At 45.2% G+C, this 22058-nt stretch overlaps 1 protein-coding gene and 1 long non-coding RNA gene across 8 annotated transcripts; one reads left to right on the top strand and one right to left on the bottom strand.

Moving 5' to 3' along the window:
- The first annotated feature begins 483 nt into the window (after positions 1 to 483).
- Positions 484 to 20961, top strand: LOC133350592 (uncharacterized). Of its 3 annotated transcripts, XR_009756090.1 has the most exons (4): positions 484 to 580; positions 5240 to 5437; positions 17543 to 17615; positions 20381 to 20961. It is a non-coding gene; the product is annotated as an uncharacterized LOC133350592 (long non-coding RNA). The 3 variants fall into 3 exon arrangements; XR_009756091.1 differs by lacking the exon at positions 17543 to 17615; XR_009756092.1 differs by lacking the exons at positions 17543 to 17615; positions 20381 to 20961 and adding an exon at positions 6381 to 6487.
- LOC133350591 (caspase-7-like) lies at positions 2999 to 15606 on the bottom strand. Of its 5 annotated transcripts, none has more exons than XM_061565091.1 (7): positions 15588 to 15606; positions 10479 to 10591; positions 8007 to 8146; positions 7291 to 7419; positions 6685 to 6860; positions 6430 to 6595; positions 2999 to 5399 (listed from the first exon to the last, which is right to left on the bottom strand). In XM_061565091.1, exons 2-7 carry the CDS (start codon positions 10529 to 10531, stop codon positions 5173 to 5175), a joined length of 891 nt encoding a protein of 296 aa, XP_061421075.1. In that variant the 5' UTR covers positions 10532 to 10591; positions 15588 to 15606; the 3' UTR covers positions 2999 to 5172. The 5 variants fall into 5 exon arrangements, with proteins under 5 accessions (XP_061421075.1, XP_061421072.1, XP_061421074.1 ...); XM_061565088.1 differs by lacking the exon at positions 15588 to 15606 and adding an exon at positions 15271 to 15570; XM_061565090.1 differs by lacking the exon at positions 15588 to 15606 and adding an exon at positions 12731 to 12757.
- Positions 20962 to 22058: the final 1097 nt, after the last annotated feature.

Consider the following 22058-nt stretch of genomic DNA (forward strand, 5'->3'; position numbering starts at 1 on the left):
AGGACGCTACTGGGCAGTTGGAGGCAGTCGCCCTCCAACAACAACGGAGGGCGGAGGAGCGACGCTCACAACAACGAGCGGAGCGCCGGGTGGCTAAAGCACAGCAAGTTGGCACAGTAGGGGGCACAGTTGGTGCATCAGCCAGTCATCTCGGTCATCTCGGTCAGTCGACCCGTGGCACCTGGGTCTGCCCCGTGACCTCCTGCCAGCGGGCTTTCGACACTTCACGTGGCCTCAAGGTGCACTTGGCCTGGCACAAGCATCGTGGTGACGTCACCGCCACTTAGTGGCGAATGGCGGTTGTTGTTGTTGTGTGTGTGGACTTTGGCCCATACGCACTTTCATTGGACGGCGGTTGCCCCTGGCAACGGCTAGCCACGCCTTCGCCGCTTTCATTGGACGGCGGTTGCCCCTGGCAACGAGTAGCAACTTTTCTCCGCGGGGTGGACGCCATTTTTAATAGCGCGGGGGGCGGGGGGGGGACCGGCACCTGTACCCAGCGTTCGCCGGGTGGGAAAATCAGGCAAGGCGGGAGGCTCTGCACGGTGCTAGGCCTCGACACCCAACACGCCACTCTGAGGTAAATTCATACAAATTTCACGTCCTCTACAGAGTGGCGAGGGAGGCAGAGTGGCGAGGGAGGGACTCAGCCTCAAAACGAGTAACTGGTGTGGCGTATTAACATCGCCACTGGGGAGACAAAGGCGGCCGGGCGTGGTGGATACAAGTCCCGGGCAAAGCCGGGTCATGACTATGTGTGTATGTGTTTATGTGTATGTCTATGTGTCTGTATGTATGTGTGTATGTATGTGTCTGTATGTGTTTGTGTGTATGTATGTGTGTGTCTGTATGTATGTGTGTGTGTATTGTGTATGTGTTTGTGTGTATGTATGTGTGTGTTTGTATGTATGTGTATGTCTGTGTGTATGCATGTGTGTGTATGTGTTTGTGTGTATGTGCGTGTATGTATGTGTGTGTATGTGTGTGTCTGCAGCAAGCGCGTGTATGTGTACCTATGGACGCGCGCGCGTGTGTTGTGTAGGGGGAACGGTAGTGTAGTGCTTAGCGTGCTGCCTGTGTCTATGTGTGTGTGTCTGTGTGTGTGTCTGTGTGTGTGTGTGTCTGTGTGTGTGTCTGTGTGTGTGTCTGTGTGTGTGCGTGTGTGGTGTGTAGGAGGAACGGTAGTGTAGTGCTTAGCGTGCTGCCTGTGTGTGTGTGTCTGTGTGTGTGTGTCTGTGTGTGTGTGTCTGTGTGTGTGTGTCTGTGTGTGTGTGTCTGTGTGTGTGTCTGTGTGTGTGTCTGTGTGTGTGTGTCTGTGTGTGTGTCTGTGTGTGTGCATGTGTGGTGTGTGGGGAGCGGTAGTGTAGTGGTTAGCGTGCTGTCTGTGTGTCTGTCTGTGTCTGTCTGTGTGTTTCTGCGTGTGTCTGTGTGTGTGTCTGTGCGTCTGTGTGTGTGAGGAGCGGTGGGTGTAGTGGTTAACGCTACGCTGCGCTACCAACCCGGCGAACCGAGTTAGATTCCCGCTCATGGCCACCACCGGTCAAGATTATTTGAACCTCCCATAGGTCGACTCAGCCTCAAACGAGTAACTGGTGTGGCGTATTAACATCGCCACTGGGGAGACAAAGGCGGCCGGCCGTGGTGGATACAAGTCCCGGGCGAAGCCGGGTAGTACAGCTAGTAGACTTACATTGAAAGATGTTTTTTTTCGAACGGGGGCGCTCCAATGCATTCTCTATGGCTCCGGGAGGGCATGCCCTAACGTGCTTACGTCATCATACGTGCTTACGTCATCATACGTGCTTACGTCATCATACGTAAGCACGTTTCATCCAACAATATAATTTATCGCTACCGAGTGGAATCTTTAATAAAATAAACTTGAGTGGTTTGTTTTAATAGTGAGTATATAAACTAACAAAATGTATTGTAAGAGTCACTTTATTTTTCATTAATATTAAAGAAGTGAAGTTGCCTTTACATGCTTAAGCTGTTAATTTATTCATTGCATGGGTGGACCTTAATCATCCAGACATTTGCCCCCCCTGAGAGATTTTGCAGGAGCCGCCACTGTGCCCAACTCTTGCATTGCGGCTGTGGACTGCGATGACCCAGTCTGTGTTGTGGAGCAGCAACGTTGTTTCTCATTGCACAGCACAGCACTCAACACGACCCCAACAAAACAAACAAAAACCCCCACGGGTAGACTTCTCCGTGTTTGCCAACCATCGGGTGTGTGCAGTGGCTTCATTGGCATATGAATAGAACAAGATTGCTACTATTCTTTGGGTCTTTCGGTAAAGTCACGTAAATGTTTCAAAGAAAATAACAAAAAACTACGGCGTTTCGATCACAACACAAGCGATCGTCATCTACGTGACTTTACCGAAAGACCCAAATAATATGAATTCCTGCAGTCACCAAAGCTTTAAGTCAAGATTTAAGATTGCTACTCATGAGAAAGCGGACCCTGGGGGGTCTCGATGACTGGAGTTGAGCAAAATTGAATTGTATAACAACAACAATCGCCATTCGTCACTTCGTGGCGGTGACATCACCACGGCGCCTGTGCCAGGCCAGGTGCACTTTAAAGCCCAATGGCAGGAGGTCACGGGACAGACCCAGCAGGTGCCATGGGGTTGACCGACTGAGATGACTGGCCGATGTACCACCTGTGCCCCTACTGTGCCAATTCGCTGTGTGTTAACCGCCCGGCGTTCCGCTCGTTGTTGTGAGCGTCGCTCCTCTGCCCTCCGTTGTTGCAGGAGGGTGACTGCCTCCAACTGCCCAGTAGCAGCGTCCTTCACGAGCCTCCTCCGCTGTATAATAATAGGGGTATCCAACACAGACTGTCAGAGCGGTCCCGATGGTACATCGAATCGGGGCGGTCTAGTTGCGTTGCATTCCAAATCTGAGCTCATTGCCTAAGGCTGACCGACTGTGTTTCTTAATGTCACACCAAAGGGGTGATCCGTCAACAGATACGCAACTAAAACAATGCGGAGCAATTAGAGAACCTTTATTTATCCATTTCAAAGCCCTTTACATATGTAGCGTCCGACGATATTCAATACATCATTTTAATGCACTTCCCTGTGAGATATGGAGCAATTTCCCCTTGCACTATGTTCAATCAAATGTTAATAGGTATCGGTGAGATTGAATATATATAATCGGGTTCGCCTGTATATACCACTGTTATTAAAGCTGGATTGGAGAATGAGATTTTGTTCAGTCTTTGCTTCTTCACCTGCCTGAAGTAATGCGGACACTCCTCATGCATGAGGACGTGTTCTCGAAATCACGTGGGACCTTCCTCCACAATTTTTTTTGTCCTGAGAAAATCGAAAATAAAGCAATAAAAACAAATAAAATGACACTCCCAGTGCTCAAAGATTTAGGCAGCATGCAGAGAGAGAGCAATGCCGACCTGGTCCTGTTCGCTGCTTCTGCGCCGAGTGGAGGCCACGTGCCAGGCCAGTGGGCTTCATTGCAAGGCCCGGGGGACACTGGCGGCCCCGGGTGGGCCTTTAGTTCCGGCCAATTGCAGGCGGTGTGGCGGCCCTCGCACTGATGTCGTATCGGCAAAAGTGACCCCCCCCCCCCCCCACCTCTGAAAATTCGTGAAGCACAATATTACTCTTACGCATTACATAGTAACCATGCACCGGATATGCACGAGAGGATTGGCTTTACACTTATTAAATGAGTAAACATTTCTATATGGCGGAGTGAAGAAAATGAAGCAAATGTCCCAAATTGCTTTAGTCGACAATTGCGTCAAGGCGGATCAAACCACGCGTTGCAGTCGCGATGAGGCTCATCGCTTGTTCCACCTGATGTCGGACGCTTGTGTTGCGCCCGAAACGTCGTGATTTATTTTATTTTATACCCAACGTGACTTGACCGAAAGAACCAAAGAGTATGGATTCCTGCAGTCACGAAAGCTTCAAATCAAGGTTGAGGCTCATCTGTTTAGTTTGTTTGTGTCCTTCCAACGCACCTCCGATCAGCACGGTTGGCTACGTATGGTGCGAAAGAAATTCAACATGAACACGTAGATGTGAACGCGCGCGGACGTGATTATACATTGAAGCTTACAAAGTTGACCTTTGGAGCAAGCGGGCGCGTTGTGATGAATCGAAACCCAATCTAAAGAAACTTGCGCATGAGGGGTCATCATTTCTCCCCGAGGCACACGCGCTGAAGTGACGAATGTCTACGCTAATATGAGCACGTAATCTAGTTGTAGCAAACAGAAAACTAAGTCTTCACAATTCTAAATTCATGTATATATATAAACTTGTACATAAGATACAAACACTGCAACTCGTGTTAATGTGATAACAGCATTTTTTACTTGAGAGAATATATATTATATTCTTGGTTCTTTCGGTAAAGTCACGTAGAAGGGAAATAATAAAATAATAAAAATAAAGCCATAAACTTTTATTACTTTATTATTTCCCTTCTATGTGACTTTACCAAAAGAACCAAGAATATGAATCCCTGCAGTCACGAAAGCTTTAAATCGAAATATAATATATATTGTTTTAGTCGAACTATTACATTTTTTATTAACCCTATGAGATGGGTCATAATTCGGTTGATTGAACATAGTTTTACACAAATCTTTTAGTCCAGGGGTGGGAATTTAACTTTCAAATTCCTTTGGTGGGGCAAATGAACATGCACTTTCGTCTCCTCTGCCGTTGAACGAGGCACTCGCAGTGACACAAGTGACTGAGCGCGACAAAAATTAGAAACACAAGTTGCCAGGTCGAAAATATTTCCCCTTTTTTTTACCCGATTCGACCGCCCCACATCTTTGCAGTGACGGATTGAACATCGTTTGCAGACCGCATCGTATGTATGTGGAACTTTTTTTCACACCGTACGTAGCCAACCGTGCTAAATCAGAGGTGCGAGGGAAAGACAACAAAGTGCTTAGGCCTCGTGCCTATGGGCCGCATGAAATTAAATCACGTGCCCCTAAATTCACCACCCTTGGTTTAGTCCATCCGGTTGCATGATTTCAGTTGATTTCCCTTCCATGCAAAAAAAAGGGGCGATTTTCCCCGTTAGGGCTGCTCCCTCGTGATGAAAAGAGTCACTCCGCCAAACTCCAGGAGGCTCTGCGGAAAGTACGGCGTTCGCTCCTCCGCTCGCTCGCTACTTGAAGTAGAACTCGCGCGTGAGCATGGACATGATGCACGGAATCTGCTTCTTGTCGTTGTAGGTGATGTCCCGTGAGCAGGACACGTACTGCGTGGCCACGCGGCGGTTCACGCACACGAGAATCTTCACGAGCTCCAACTGCGAGCTGTTCCTCAGCAGCTCTTCGCACAGCGACTGGATGAACCAGGAGCCCCTCTCCTCATTGCGCCACGAGTAGTACCCTGCAGGTGCGAGCCAGAGACAGACACGGCGTGCTCTGGTGAGTGAGGGGTGTCGCCGGGGTGTGTGCTGAACCAGCCATGATGTCCTGGCTCATATAAAGGGCCCCAGCCGCCCATGGGATGGCCTAGGGCTCGTTGGTGAATGGCCCTGGCTAAGGGTGGGCACCCGTCCTGGTTTTCCCTGTGCATGAGGGCGTGGTGATTTTTACACATGACATTAGATATTAGTTTAAGGCTAAGTCGACTTAGGGCAGGCATCGGACTGGACCAGATATCATGAACACTGATGTTAACCATGGCCAGGAATCGAATTTGTGTTGCTGGGTTCAAATCACGGTGTGCAAGCCACGGTGCCACCACTGCTCACATACAAAGACAAAGATCCCCCCATATAGCCTTAACAGAATGTTGGGGCAAGTGCTGTTAGCGAGCACCTATGAAGGCTTGCACGGTAGATTAGTGGGTGGGTGGCCAGCACAACGCCCGCCTGCCTTTGTCTCCCCAGTGGCGATGTTTACACATCACACCAGGAAGTCATTTGAGGCTGAGTGGACCTAGGGGAGGCGCAGGACCGGTTCGGATCATTGTCACTGGTGTTGGCCGTGAGCGGGAATCGAATCCGTGTCGCCGGATTCGTAGCGCAGCGTAGCGCTAACCGCTGAGCCACCACTCCCCACCACTGCCCAAACACACACAGACACACCGAGTGGGAAGGTCAAACGGGGGTTTCTGTTGCTGCGTAGATCTTCCCAGGTTGCGCTACGCAGCTTTCCGATGCGTTTTCGGATTGTGCCGCATATTGTTTGACTGTTATGCACAATGTCCGACGTTTTGCTCCACGTGCTGGGAGCTCCTTCAGGAACTGAATTGAGCGGCCAATCGAAGGAGAATGTAAGCTGCTCAGTTCGGTTACTGACATGTACCGTCAGACATCGTGCCAAATAGCACGCGGTAACAACCCCCCCCAAAAAAATGTGCCAGAGAGACAAGCGCTTGGGCCGGCGAGTGACGACACCAGCGGCGGCGGCACCTGGTACGGTGGAGAAGGCGTAGAGGAAATCGGGCTGGATGACGTTGTATCTGGGGAGCAGCGAGTCCTCCACTGGCTTGGAGTGGCCTCGGTTGTCCGTATCGTCGCTGCGCCCCAATCCGTCCACGTGGTCCACACCCTCGTCAAACATGCTACCCCGGCAGGCCTGCGAAGACACGCGCCTTGTTTATTGGTGCCCTCGGCAGTGAAGGCTGGGACAGCGGGCTAACTCCGGTAGACAGAGTGACCCCTGACCTGTATGAAGAAGAGCTTGGGCTTCCCGGCCAGCGAGGGGCAATGTTTCTCGGAGAAGATCTCTGCGAGGATGGAGACGGGGAGCGTGCCGTCGGTGCCGTACAGCACGCCCTCCTCCCCGTGGCTAAGGATGGCGCACACGAAGCAGGCGCGGGTGCCGTGGTCCTCGCTCGACGCTGCGTTGCGGAGAAAGCGCGCGGGTGTGGGCAGTGGGTACAACGCGCAACAGCCACGCGCGTGCTCGGGAAACTTCGCACGAGCAAACCTGGGCACGATTAACATTCTGGACTGTGGTCGTATCTGCGGCTGGAGCACCCAGTTCTCGCGGTGAACTTCACTCGTTGATTCCTCCGCCCATGCCGAAGACTCGGTCTCTCCACCAGACTGATGGTTTCATCTCACCCACGCTGCAGGTCAACATACTTCTCTTGTACTGCTCGACTTCTGAATTCCACCCCCGACCATGGCCGAACATGCATGGCATTTAATTAAAAAAAATCTGATCCCATGTATTTTTTTATGAATTTTCTTTCGGGGTGATTTAAACAATTGCTGCCCTTCACGACACCGCGACGGAAACTACATGCATTGCGTCTCCTACAGTACCTTTTTTCAAGTTGTCGACCATTTGCATGCAGGTCAGATCTTTATACGATTCCACTTGGAAGCCCAGGCTCACGAAGCACACTTTCAGCTGCATGGCATCCCGGTCTGTGCCCTTCCGGCGATTCATGCCTACCGGAGGAGGAAGAAGAAGAAAAACAGCGTTCGTCGGCTTGAGAGGGAGACAGAGGGAGAGCATTCCCACAGCCACACAATTACGTGCGGTCCACAAAAAAAAATAGGCAAAGATGCAACCCTACTATTTACTCGCTCGCACCGCTCGTAGACGAAGGGCCTTCGCTCGAGGGAGCTCGTCAAGAGCTGGTCTCGGGTGTACTTTGGTCTACTCTTCCACCATAACCGTCTTGGAGGAGGTGAGTACCCACACTTTACTCGACCACACGCAACCAGCCGATTGACTCACTTGTAGTGCACTCATTTATACTGGCATGTGGACAAGGGCTGGGGTATTTAATAAACGTGCACAATCGTTGCAAATGCTGTGCCCCGGAAAATCGAATGGAAGCAGCGGCCAGTGCCGCTTACCAATACACAACTGCAGCATACCCATAATAAAAACCCACCATATTATTGCCAACCCACACAAGGACATAGTCTCCTAAGCATTATGGAGTGATCGTTGATGTTAATCTGGAGCCTGTGGAGTAACTTCTACATCCAGTATATCCATCTTACCGTGTGTGGTGTGTTGAGCGCACCTGTTTGCGGAGAGAAGTTCTCGTTGTTGATGATAATGCACTTGCTCTTGACCTGGAAGTGCATGTTGTACTGCGCCGAGGAAGTCCAATCGATGTCATCTGTCAATTTCTGATCGCCAAGTTTGCCGTACGTCCCGGCACTGCCCAACGAAGGGCACACACGCATCGTTAAAACGCTCTGTTCACCACACTGCATCGTGAAAACGGTCGGAGATATTGTTTGCGCGGGTTAGGCTGCCCTGCTCACTTATTAAACTCTCGTTTTCTCAACCAATGGCACTCCCTTCCTACATGCCTGCCAGTCTACACCAAAAAAATATTTTCACGTACATGGCAGATCAAATGTAAACGCGGCTATTTTCAGAGGTGTGGACTCGAGTCATGTGACTTGGACTCGAGTCAGACTCGAGTCATGAATTTGATGACTTCAGACTCGACTTGGACTTGCATAACAATGACTTTGTCCCACCTCTGAGGTATGGACTCGAGTCATGTGACTTGGACTCGAGTCAGACTCGAGTCATGAATTTGATGACTTCAGACTCGACTTGGACTTGCATAACAATGACTTTGTCCCACCTCTGAGGTATGGACTCGAGTCATGTGACTTGGACTCGAGTCAGACTCGAGTCATGAATTTGATGACTTCAGACTCGACTTGGACTTGCATAACAATGACTTTGTCCCACCTCTGAGGTATGGACTCGAGTCATGTGACTTGGACTCGAGTCAGACTCGAGTCATGAATTTGATGACTTCAGACTCGACTTGGACTTGCATAACAATGACTTTGTCCCACCTCTGAGGTATGGACTCGAGTCATGTGACTTGGACTCGAGTCAGACTCGAGTCATGAATTTGATGACTTCAGACTCGACTTGGACTTGCATAACAATGACTTTGTCCCACCTCTGAGGTATGGACTCGAGTCATGTGACTTGGACTCGAGTCAGACTCGAGTCATGAATTTGATGACTTCAGACTCGACTTGGACTTGCATAACAATGACTTTGTCCCACCTCTGAGGTATGGACTCGAGTCATGTGACTTGGACTCGAGTCAGACTCGAGTCATGAATTTGATGACTTCAGACTCGACTTGGACTTGCATAACAATGACTTTGTCCCACCTCTGAGGTGTGGACTCGAGTCATGTGACTTGGACTCGAGTCAGACTCGAGTCATGAATTTGATGACTTCAGACTCGACTTGGACTTGCATAACAATGACTTTGTCCCACCTCTGGCTATTTTGCAACGGGCTTTCAGTCACTTAAATTATAAAACAGAAGGCACGGCTTTCTGTCAAAACCCAAAGCCGACCTTCACTCAGTGGGAGGTCGCTCATTCTCCTCCGCTGCCCCCACAGTCTGGAACTCCTTTCTCCAAGGCATGCGTGCTGTCGACCCCCCCCCCCCCCGCCTCTGTTCAAGTCCAGGCTCAAAAGCTTCCTTCATTCCTCGACCGCTGTGACTGCTTCGCTTTACAAAATGCAATAATATTCCCACCGTTTCTGTCCAGAATCCTGAGATGCGGACACATTTAGATGCTGCATAAATCCACATTGGATTATGATTACGTACGCTTCCCGATAGTCTCGTGTTTGTCTGTGCTTGTCTTCGTTGGCTAGTTTTAAGGATTATGAGTCATGGGTAGGGGATGGTCTTTGACACTGCCCAGGTGTTGTGACCCTCAGTAATAATTATCTAAGAACGCCTAAAAGCGTGGGACGTGAGCACTTGTGTAAGTGCTGTCATCGAGCTGTGTAAGCACGGAACTTGCCACGTGCTTGTGCCAGGAAGTCCCATCTGTGAAAATCTACTGGACATCTGTGAAAAAGAGCTTCAGAGCTCATCGGATTCCTCCAGTATCAATAAATATTCAGATTCTGATGGTACTGGACGTGTACTGTGCAATAACTATCGTGGCATTGACTTGCGAGTTCGAATACTTGTTGTGTTCTGTGGTTTCAGTGCTTTTGGTTAGTTTTTGTAGATGCTTCATAGCATTTTTTATAATAACAAAAGCAATATACTGGAGAAATAAATACAAAATGTCAACGGCATAAATGTAAATACTGGGGTATTTTTGGTAAGAAAGTGGATATTATCGAGGTTCTCAACCCTTGTATCAGCCTGGTGTTTTCAGTTCAGTTCAGTTTCATTTATTAGGTATAGCCCTGTGAGCCATTCGGCTCTTGAATCGGGCGCAACCGCAACAAACAAAAACATGAACAAGAAACATCTTAAAGTGGCTACGTGCAAACAAAAAAATCCAGGAAAAAACAGCCTTCCAGAAAAAGCACCGTTTATCAATGCTGTGTGCAAAAATCCCAGTGGGATGCAAGTCAAACAATAACAACCATAAGACAATTTAGAGGACATGCTGTGATTTCCAAGTGGACAGGTGCCTCTCACACACGTGTGTCTGGATCATGGACAGCAGAACTCCGTAACAGAAAGAACAGCTCTCACCCTCTGAATATATTTGGAAGATTGATGGCCTTTCTCCCATCTTTGCTGTCCATTGCAGCCTCCGAGATCAGCAGGCCCCTTTGCCTCTGGACACGTGACGCACGACGGTAGGGCTGCAAAGTGGGGGCAGAAAGAGACATTCGACCGGACTCGTGGCAAACCCTGTTGTTTTGGTTGTTGTCAAAAATGAGTGAAGTGACCTCTTTGCTCTGCGATGATTAATTTAAGCCCCGGAGCAAATGATCAAATGACGGTGTTACTTCCTTATTGAGAAAGCACCACAAAAGGCTGACACTGTAACGATTTATAAAAAACAACACAAGTGAATAAATGTTGATAATAGTTTTTTTACCCTTCTATCTGGCAACAAAACTGACACTTTTTTTTTTTACAAGGAGTCATGTTTGCATAGACCACAATACCTGCAGCCATAATGCAAACAAAAAAACATAACTCTGATAACCCATGTGAGACTAGGCTCTACGGAAAGCTGTCTCGGGTATGGACCAATCAACTTCAAGGACAGTGCATATATTATCAGAGTTATGTTTTTTGTTTGCATTATGGCTGCAGGTATTGTGGTCTATGCAAACATGACTTTTTGTAAAAAAAAAAAAGGTGTCAGTTTTGTTGCCAGATAGAAGGGTAAAAAAACTATTATCATATTTTTTACTGGCAAATGAGGTTCCAATGGTGAATAAATGTGGCAGTTAGTATGTTTATTTTTGTATTAAATCGCTGATACAATCACTCAAGCTCGTGTGCACGCGGGTGCTAGATGGAGCGCTGGATCGTGAGATTTGGTGACGGCTTGGGGAAGCCTTCACCCAGCTGTGGATTGATCTCGATCTATTTTAGGTATTTATTTTTCGTGATTTGCTTACCTTTCTTATACTTTGCACTCATACTGTTTATTTTATTTAGTTGTTGTAACTTTATGAGCCACCCCTACAGGACAGCTGTGAAAAAACGAGCTTCATAGCTCATCGGATTTCTCCAGGATAAATAAAGATTGTGATTCCGATGGCTGCTGATGTTTATTCTCAATAAGGTCATAGTTAATTCTAGATTTGAAGCTTTCGTGACTGCAAGGATTCATACTCTTAGGTTTTTTCGGTAAAGTCACGTAGGTAAAAAATAATATTAAAATTAATAAAAGTAAAATAAAAATCACGACGTTTCGGAAGGCAACACAAGCTTCCGTCTTCGTGCTGTGACGGTTCCACCTGAAGACGGAAGCTTGTGTTGCCTCCGAAACGTCGTGATTTTTATTTTACTTTTATTAATTTTAATTTAATTTTTTACCTACGTGACTTTACCGAAAAAACCTAAGAGTTTAAGGTCATAGTTAGTAAAATTACTTTTTGTATATACAGTAATTACATTACTGAATGGGTATTTGGTGTTTTGGTGCCCATGGTTTGGGACACATAACCTGGACATATTCTCAGCGCATTCGCAATTCATGAATTTAAGACTAATTTAAAAGCCACTTTATTTTCAGATAACATAAAAATTCAATAGACAAAAATATAGTACAGCAGTCTCAATCACACATTTACAATGCTGTTTATTCTCGTTCGTTGTGTTTACTGTCCTGCATCGTTTTTGAACACTATATTTGGGCTGTACTCACTTCCTTACTGGGCGATTCCTTTGTTATCATCTCAAATACCCCAGTGTCTCGGCACCTCGAAATCGCGACTGCATTGGAGATACGGTATCAAATCATATACATCACGGCTCGTGCCCCATATCGCCCTCGCGAATGAGTCTCATCCTGTTCGCTCGAGTTTCCTCACCTGGTTGAACCAAAATGAACTTCAACTTGAAGTTCGAAACTTGGCTCGCTCAGTATCAAGCTGCGACAAAACGACACAATCCACTGCGACGTGCCCGCTATTTTTCAGTGGTGGCTGCGAAGACAGCCAGTGGAGATACCACAAAAGCCAATTCCTATGTGATTCGCAATCTGCGACTCTCTTCCCGGCCATGGGGAAATCGCTGCTGCAGCAGTGACATTTAGTCGAGCTTTAAAAAAAAAAAAATCGGTAAACATCCACTCCTATACAGGACACAGTTCAAAACGGCAAACATACACTGAAGCACACAACAAAGGCGAAACTGCACACGTAACGACAACAATGCAATTGCCACGAGACCAGCAGTAGCATGGAAACTACATTACACAGAAGTCAAGAATGTCGTGTGGTCTAACCAGTATAACTCTAACATCCCACGGATGTACGTACAGGTTTAACCATACTTCACCATGCTGGTCAGTACGGATTGGTGAAGGCAGGTATGTATGTACTGTGTGTTGAATTTCTTCCGCACCGTACCTGCCCAAGCGTGCTAATCGGGGGTATAGATAGACATGGGGGGGGGTACAGGGTGGTCCAGATGTTCTTGTGATCTACATTTAACTCTCCAAAACTTAATATTTTATAAGTAAGGTTTATTTAAAACAGAAACGAATATGCAAAGGGAAAATAAGTGCTGAACTGCATTAGGTAGTTATTTAAGTTATCTAAAGCATCTTGCATATCAGCAGCCTCGACATAAGATGGGTTCTGAAATTGTGTAACTCTGTTTCAAGGTGAGTTGAACCGGTTTAGCCTTTACCCTAACCTGGTAAAGGTCTAATCGGTGGTACAGCGTAACAATGTGCTGTTATCACTGTTGTATGCTACAATGATTTTATTTTCACTGAAGGTGTACCACCCTCTGTATCCACTGCAACAGTAGTGCATTGGTTATGAACAGGGCCTGATTAATGTGTGGGTTTGAGATTCTGAAGCCTCTGGGCCTTGGATGATTGAGGACCCCTCCCAAAATTACGTACTGTTTTATAATATCTTCTTGGTTCTTTCGGTAAAGTTACGTAGAATGGAAATAATAAAATAATAAAAATTTAACATAATAAAATAATTCTCACGACGTTTCGGCCACAACGCAAACAGCCGTCCTGAGGTGAAGAGCTGGTCTGTCGGGAAGACAGTCTGAATGTTCTTCACATGAGGACGGGACGGCTGCTTGCGTTGTGGCCGAAACGTCGTGAGAATTATTTTATGATGTTTTATTTGTATTATTTTATTATTTCCCTTCTACGTGACTTTACCGAAAGAACCAAGAAGATGAATCCCTGCAGTCACGAAAGCTTTAAATCGAAATTGTTTTATAAAGGTTACTAAATCGCACTGTCATATATACGATTGGCAATCTGGAGATTACAGCCACAGCATATAACTATAGTAAGTGTGTTACTGGCAGGTATGTACAAAAAATGTAATACACAATGGTGTATTGTGTTCACTTTAACTTTGATTGAGCTTTTAGAATTCGTATACTGTATCACATATACAAACAAAACAACTAGAAGCGAAATATCTTAAGTAAAAACAATGGAGTGTGTGGCGTCTGTTATGGGTGGCATTACATCGTTAAAGGGAATGCATTGAACACAGCACAGTATACAAATATGTGTCGACCAAATCATAACAGCTTCACCACGCCCCGGCTTTGGGTAATTCACTGAACCCAGTGATCCTGAGTTGGATTCCTGAGCAAATCTCACACCAACCATCCATGCTGCTCCCTATTTTACCATCCATCATCGACCAGCAATGCGAAGTGTGGTTAAAACAAACCCGTATGATTGACACAACATGGGGAGGAGCTGACATTCATGCAGCAGTGCATGTAGCCTGACCATGGCAGAGTTTCTAGGGCACAGTAAACTGAATTGGCAGCAAATGCGTTTTTTACATACCAACCCAAGTTATGCTATTAACTGCCCCTTGTTTAAAATTAAACATTTGTGGATTTTTTTCCAGGCAATAAGAATGGCCACAGACTTAGGACACTGTAACATTGATTATATGTCATTGTTTAAGCTTACTTTTCACAGTTGATGGAACAATTTAAATGAACTTTACAATAGATGGACACCTATGAATACCATTCTACTAAAATGGGTACCATTTGTTGGGGAAGTCAACAATGGTTGTCCTTTGATATATGTACTGTACTCGCCTCTTGCCATAGGAATGTGGAATTTCCACTAGTGGCCCTGGGCTGTAAAGGGGGGACGATATCTGCCTCAAAGCTCATTTGAGCAGTAACTCACTATGACTTTGATGGACCTCACTGAACACCCTATAATGCTGTTAAACTGTAACCAAGTAACTTATTAGCAACAATAATGTTTTGTTTGTCAATAAATGTTTAATATTTCACTGAGTAATTCAGGGGAGTAAAATGTGATTGGCATATGCCGATACATCTACAGCACGATATAGTTTTTCAAAATACGATGGACTCCCCATTGTGTCTGTACAAGGAAATGTTACATTATAGTTTATTCGTACAGGTTTTGTTTTAAATAGGAAGCGCGTTATTACGCTGGTGGGGCAGTCAACACTCTCTACTGTGTTGAGATTGAATCCATCCCATCAGGTAAATTCTTATTTATTTGTACTTCCTATCATATTGTACTGCCAGTTAACCACTACAATAACAGACTGCTGAGGTATACAACATGTTTCTGTTTTCATTAGTTATCCATATAGCTGCTTATGTGTGAGACTCCAACTCTTCTATACAACCAAGGTGTACGAATATTTAAGTTTTTTCGCACCGTACACTACTTGATATACTCAGTACAATTGATCTAACTACTTATAATTAAGAAACATTTCAGAAATATACGCAGCTATCTCTTTCAGCGTTGGTTTTCTTTCGAGTTTCATAAATTGTATGCAACGGTAATTGTGTCAGTATAGCGACTTACATTTCTATTCTTAACACGTCGGCTTTCATCCATAATAGAAGTTGTTTTTGGCTGTGTCGGGTGGTGGCGGGTTTTAACGACACATTTATATATTTACGCGATCTAACCTCCCAAAAAAACTCTATTATGGGTTTCTATGCTTATTTCACAATATAGATTTTTTTACTATTCCCAAATAAATAAAAACTGCGGTACATTTTACAGGCAAGTATTTTTTTTGCAAACAGAATTATGTTAGGCGAGACGCTAGATTTAACTGGTAATGTTATTGCTGAAGGACAACAATACAGCATAAAACAAATGATGAATGTACTCACATTCTGCCAGCTCGCTCTATGCGCCTCTGTTGTTGACCTGCCTATAAATAGGCCTCCGTCACTGTGGCATTTCCCCTCTCTCTCTCTCATAGGCCAGCCAACCTGTGCACGTCATGTTTGAATGCAATATCATTTTACATATTTTTGGGCGTCAGCTAATGTGGGTGTTGCCAGTCGCTTATCGGGTGTGTGTGTGTGTGGCCTCTGTTGAAAGGTGAATTGACGTGGTCCAGTCTGGCACCGCCCATGGGATTTACCTGTGCGGACCGTAGAGTTGCCACCTTTGGATTGAACAATTTACATGGGCAAAATACAACACAGGAGAGTGTTGGACTTCAAAGTCATCTATCGTACAGCTGCACCATTCAACATTACAATTGACGGTCATGTAATCAGTTCGGCACAGGAAGTCACAAATCTAGGGGTCATCAGTGACCCCACTTTGTCATTCAAGGCTCATATTAAAAAGATCACAGAAACAATGTTTTCATATTCAGAATATCTCACGCATCCGATCCCTTCTCTCTGCCTCAGATGCAGAAAAGCTGGTCCATGCCTTCATCTTATCTCGCATAGACTATGGTGATGTCTTACTCCCTGGCGTGGCTAAAAAGGTGCTAATCAATTTGCAGGATGTTCAAAATGCGGCTGCTAAGGGTGTTAACCATAACACCTCTTCACATCATATTACACCCTTTTGGCCTCCCTACACTTACTTCCAGTTTCACGTAGAATACAGTTTAAAATCATATTGTTAACTTACAAATCCAGTGAACCATCTTGCCTCAGACAGCTTTTCTTAGAGCCTAGTCTCACATGGTGTTGGACCAGATGACGCCAAAAGGCTCACGACACCACGTGAGACTAGGATCTAAGAAAAGCTGTCTCGGGTGTGGACCAATCAATTTCAAGGACAGTGCATACATTATCAGAGTTGTGTTTTTTGTTTGCATTCCGACCGCAGGTATTGTGGTCAATGCAAACATGACTCGGGATAAGCATTTACAACCATTGGAACCTCATTTGCCATTTGCCAGCATTATGACTGCAGGTATTGTGGCCTATGGAAACATGACTCCTTGTAAAAGAGGTGTCAGTTTTGTTGCCAGATAAAAGGGTAAAAAAACAATTATTATACGCTTCCCGCTTATTAAATGTTCAGTTCTTTAAGTAAATTCTTTTTAAGATGTATTTATAATATTATTTTCATGCTGAGTGTCTGCTGCTGTTGCTGTGTCCTGTACAGCGATTTGAGATCCTTGATGAAAAGCGCTATATACATGTACGTATTATTAATTATCTTGGTAAATACGTGTTTGGGACAATGGTGTGATATCACTCAAGCGCTTTAAAGAGTTAAACAGTGCCAATATAAATTTAGATTTAAAGCTTTCGTGACTGCAGGGATTCATATTCTTGGTTCTTTCGGTAAAGTCACGTAGAAGAGAAACAATAAAATAATAAAAATATAAAACAATAAAATTATCACGACGTTTCGACTGCAACACACGCAATCATCATCAGGTGTGAAATCCACAGCAAGAATTTTTTTTTTTGAAATTATTGCTGTGGATTTCACACCTGATGATCCACAGTAATAAAATTTGCTGTGGATTTTGGACGATTTTTGACGCCCCCCCCCTTTCCTCACACGGCGTCACAAAAAGTCAGACCCCCCCTCAAAGATGACGTCACAAAGCTCTGCCCCCCCCCCCCCAAATAAAAAAAACATGCTTCAAATCGCTTTAAAATATTGTCATTGTAGTGCGTATTTAACGTGGCGCTGCACTCTGATGTTGTAGGAGAAAACATTTATTAAAAAGTCTATTTAATTAAGTAGAACGTGTTGTCTATATTTATTTAAAGTTGCGCATTTTGATGTGACGTCACATTTCTCACCCCCCCCCCCCCTCGTCACACATCGTCACAAATGTCTGACCCCCCCCCCCTCGCAGGTGCGTGACGTCATTTATGGACGGCCCCAAAGCTCGGCAGACCCTCCTGGAAGGAAAGAGTCGTGAGACTCCAGTGAGGCGTTCCTGCTAAATAAGCGTCATATTGAAGGCCCTCCAATACTGTTGACTGGAACAGAGGACCCAATCCCAAATATTATCCGAGGGCAAAGCCCCGTTTTTGCCACGGAATTACAAGTTAAACATTTAATTACTGGAGCGAACTTACACAACAGGCTGTTGACCAGATGACCTGGCTATAGTCAGCTGTATCATTACTCTAGTCTGCATTTTTTGACGGGGCAGTGAGCATGCCGAGGCACGCCTTTTTCGGCGAGAGAGAGAGAGGTGGGGGTGGATGGACCTCACGGGGTGTTTCCTGGAGACATATAACTTCGATTTAAAGCTTTCGTGACTGCAGGGATTCATCTTCTTGGTTCTTTCGGTAAAATCACGTATAATGGAAATAAAATAATAATAAAATAATAAAACATACTAAAATAATTCTCACGACGTTTCGGCCACAACGCAAGCAGCCGTCCTCAGGTGAAGAACAGGTCTGTCGGAAAGACAGCGTCTGAATGAACACCACCAGGCTTGGCAGCGTATATTTAAGCTGTCAAGGCGCTCTTCCCCCTCCAACCCAGCTTAAATATACGCTGCCAAGCCTGGTGGTGTTCATTCAGACGCTGTCTCTCCGACAGACCTGTCCTTCACCTGAGGACGGCTGCTTGAGTTGTGGCCGAAACGTCGTGAAAATTATTTTATTATGTTTAATTTTTATTATTTTACCGAAAGAACCAAGAAGACATATAACTTCGTGATGATGCTGCTGCATTGGCAGTGGTGCACAAGCACACGTAACGAAAAGCAGGTAAAACACATTGGAGGGTAAATTGGACATCACTGTGATGTGTCGGGTAACGAGGAACCCAGGGACGTGAGTTTTCTTGTCGGCCACGGCTAACATTGTTGGCGAATGATGTCAGAACTGGCCCTGGGCCATCTGGCACGAACCAGATTGGTGAGGTTACGGCCAAACAATGACCGACGGCGTTGGTGAGGCCTTCATATATCAGTGGATTGACAATGGGCTGATAGTTATATTATATTATTTGGGTCTTTCCGTAAAGTCACGTGGATAGATTTCGATTTAAAGCTTTCGTGACTGCAGGGATTCATATTCTTGGTTCTTTAGGTAAAGTCACGTAGAAGGGAAATAATAACATAATAAAATAATTCTCACGACGTTTCGGCCACAACGCAAGCAGCCTTCCTCAGGTGAAGAACAGGGCTGTCGGAAAGACAGCGTCTGAATGTCTTTCCGACAGACCTGTTCTTCACCTGAGGACGGCTGCTTGCGTTGTGGCCGAAACGTCGTGAGAATTCTTTTATTATGTTTTATTTTTATTATTTAATTATTTCCCTTCTACGTGACTTTACCGAAAGAACCAAAAGACATATAACTTCGTGATGATGCTGCTGCTGCATTGGCAGTGGTGCACAAGCACACGTAACAAAAAGCAGGTAAAACACATTGGAGGGTAAATTGGACTTCACTGTGATGTGTCGGGTAACGAGGAACCCAGGGACGTGAGTTTTCTTGTCGGCCACGGCTAACATTGTTGGCGAATGATGTCAGAACTGGCCCTGGGCCATCTGGCACGAACCAGATTGGTGAGGTTACGGCCAAACAATGACCGACGGCGTTGGTGAGGCCTTCATCTATCAGTGGATTGACAATGGGCTGATAGTTATATTATATTATTTGGGTCTTTCGGTAAAGTCACGTGGATAGATTTCGATTTAAAGCTTTCGTGACTGCAGGGATTCATATTCTTGGTTCTTTAGGTAAAGTCACGTAGAAGGGAAATAATAACATAATAAAAATAAAACATAATAAAATAATTCTCACGACGTTTCGGCCACAACGCAAGCAGCCTTCCTCAGGTGAAGAACAGGGCTGTCGGAAAGACAGCGTCTGAATGTCTTTCCGACAGACCTGTTCTTCGCCTGAGGACGGCTGCTTGCGTTGTGGCCGAAACGTCGTGAGAATTATTTTATTATGTTTATTTTTTATCAGATTGGTGACGTTACGGCCAAACAATGCCCGACGGCGTTGGGAGGCCTTCATCTATCAGTGGATTGACAATGGGCTGATAGTTATATTATATTATTTGGGTCTTTCGGTAAAGTCACGTGGATAGATTTCGATTTAAAGCTTTCGTGACTGCAGGGATTCATATTCTTGGTTCTTTAGGTAAAGTCACGTAGAAGGGAAATAATAACATAATAAAAATAAAACATAATAAAATAATTCTCACGACGTTTCGGCCACAACGCAAGCAGCCTTCCTCAGGTGAAGAACAGGGCTGTCGGAAAGACAGCGTCTGAATGTCTTTCCGACAGACCTGTTCTTCGCCTGAGGACGGCTGCTTGCGTTGTGGCCGAAACGTCGTGAGAATTATTTTATTATGTTTATTTTTTATCAGATTGGTGACGTTACGGCCAAACAATGCCCGACGGCGTTGGGAGGCCTTCATCTATCAGTGGATTGACAATGGGCTGATAGTTATATTATATTATTTGGGTCTTTCGGTAAAGTCACGTGGATGGGTTAAAAGAAAATAACAAAAAAACTACGACGTTTCGATCGCAACACAAGCAATCGTCCGTCATCAGTTAGTTGATGTTTGTTTTGAATGTCGAAATATCTACATTTAAAATTAGCACACGACAAAAGTGCTTCTCAACCAGTGTGGCAGTATTTTCGGAATTACATGAAAGGAAGGAATGTTGTGGTATTTAGTGGGACCGATTTTCTTTGGTTCGGTGTGCCAGGAAGATCGAGACACCCCGAATGCGCGCTGTGGGATGAAGAGGACTGGGAAGCAGTGCATTACAATACACTTCTTAGGGAAACGTATTTGAATGATAGGGCAGTTAAAAAATGTATAAATTGTACTGTAACACTATACGTATAAAGATCATCTATATATAGTATATATGAATTATGTTGTTTAAATGACGTACACATTCCCGTCGCTGCAATGAATATCTAAGATGTGAAATTGACCTCGAGCTATGAAAGCCACTCAAGACTCTGTCGGTGTGTGTGTCGGTATGGTAAGTACCTAAATGCCACAAGAACCCACCGAAAACAACGCTTGAATGTTCGAGCTCTTGGTGTGGAAGTTCAAGTTGAGTCCGTTGTGTTAGTCCCAGCTGATGTATGCTACGATTGTATCTGCTGACTTATTTATGATAACGATTTCTTCGGATACCGCATTGCTTGTAAATAACGTGAACACCCGTGATAGAAAACTAGTGTAGTCTGGAACAACTATGTGTTTCAAACAACACGCAGAAATGTGTCCAAACAAAAAACCGCTCAGCCTCGTATTTTTAAAAATTATCAACAGTTCCTGTAGAGCTATACTATGGTCTTGTCTGAGGTCACCATAAAATAAATATGACCACATGTGACTGATGGACTGACATGCAACAGTGAGACAGAGAGACAACGAGTTCCATATAAAACCCAGTTAGCATTCTCTCTCGTCAGCCAACACTTCCAAATTCTCGTTAAGCTGCTACAATGTTTAGTTCAGCTAGAGTTTATAGTAAAAGCTCACAGGATAGCAGCAGATCAATGATGGTGCTGAACCATTTGGTGGCCATGAGCAGACAACGTTTTTGGGGATCCCTCTTTCGATTTCTAACCTCCTCGTAAGATGACAAAAGAGATGCAGACAAGAGATGGAGGCGTAGCGACATTAGACAAATGCAGATAAAACGCAGGGTTACAGTGAGATGGGATACCGTATCCGAGATACAAAATTCTGCAGACAGAAATGTAGTCAAATGAGAGGGGTTGTAGGCGCAATACTGTCGTAGTTTTTAGTTGGTATTTCATGAGAGTTTATACCAGTGGGAGTAAACCAGTGCACCAGGAGAAGCTCCGTGTACACGAGGGGGGGGGGGGGGGGCAACACAATCCCCGTATTGATGAAAAGAAATAGCGATTAGTCCACTTGCTGTACTGCCATCTTCTGGTGAGTCCACGGTTTGGCATCTTAGGGACATTTAACATTTCTATGCTCAACCACCAACCCTCGCCTTCGCTACCCGGAAACAAGATAGATTTAGAAAACAATCAGACATTCAAACAAGGTAGGGATTCGATAGATTGCAGTAATTCGAGTTTTATGTTTATTAGGATTTAAATTCGAGATATTTGGTTCACTCATATTGTTCACGAGCCTAGGACCCCTTGGGCTATTAGGGGTGCTGGGATTTTTCTTAGTTTGCTTGTGCCACTTCCACTGCAGCTGATACCAATGCCCATCAGCAGCTGATATCATTGCCATCAGCAGCAGCTGATATTATTGCCCATCATGAGCTGATATCAATACCCATCAGCAGCTGATATTATTGCCCATCAGCAGCTGATATCAATGCCCATTATCAGCTGATATCAATGCCCATCATCAGCTGATATTATTGCCCATCAGCAGCT

Source organism: Lethenteron reissneri, chromosome 34 (genome assembly GCF_015708825.2).
Source record: "Lethenteron reissneri isolate LAM-NWPU_2019-01 chromosome 34, ASM1570882v1, whole genome shotgun sequence".
NCBI classification, from domain to species: domain Eukaryota; kingdom Metazoa; phylum Chordata; class Hyperoartia; order Petromyzontiformes; family Petromyzontidae; genus Lethenteron; species Lethenteron reissneri.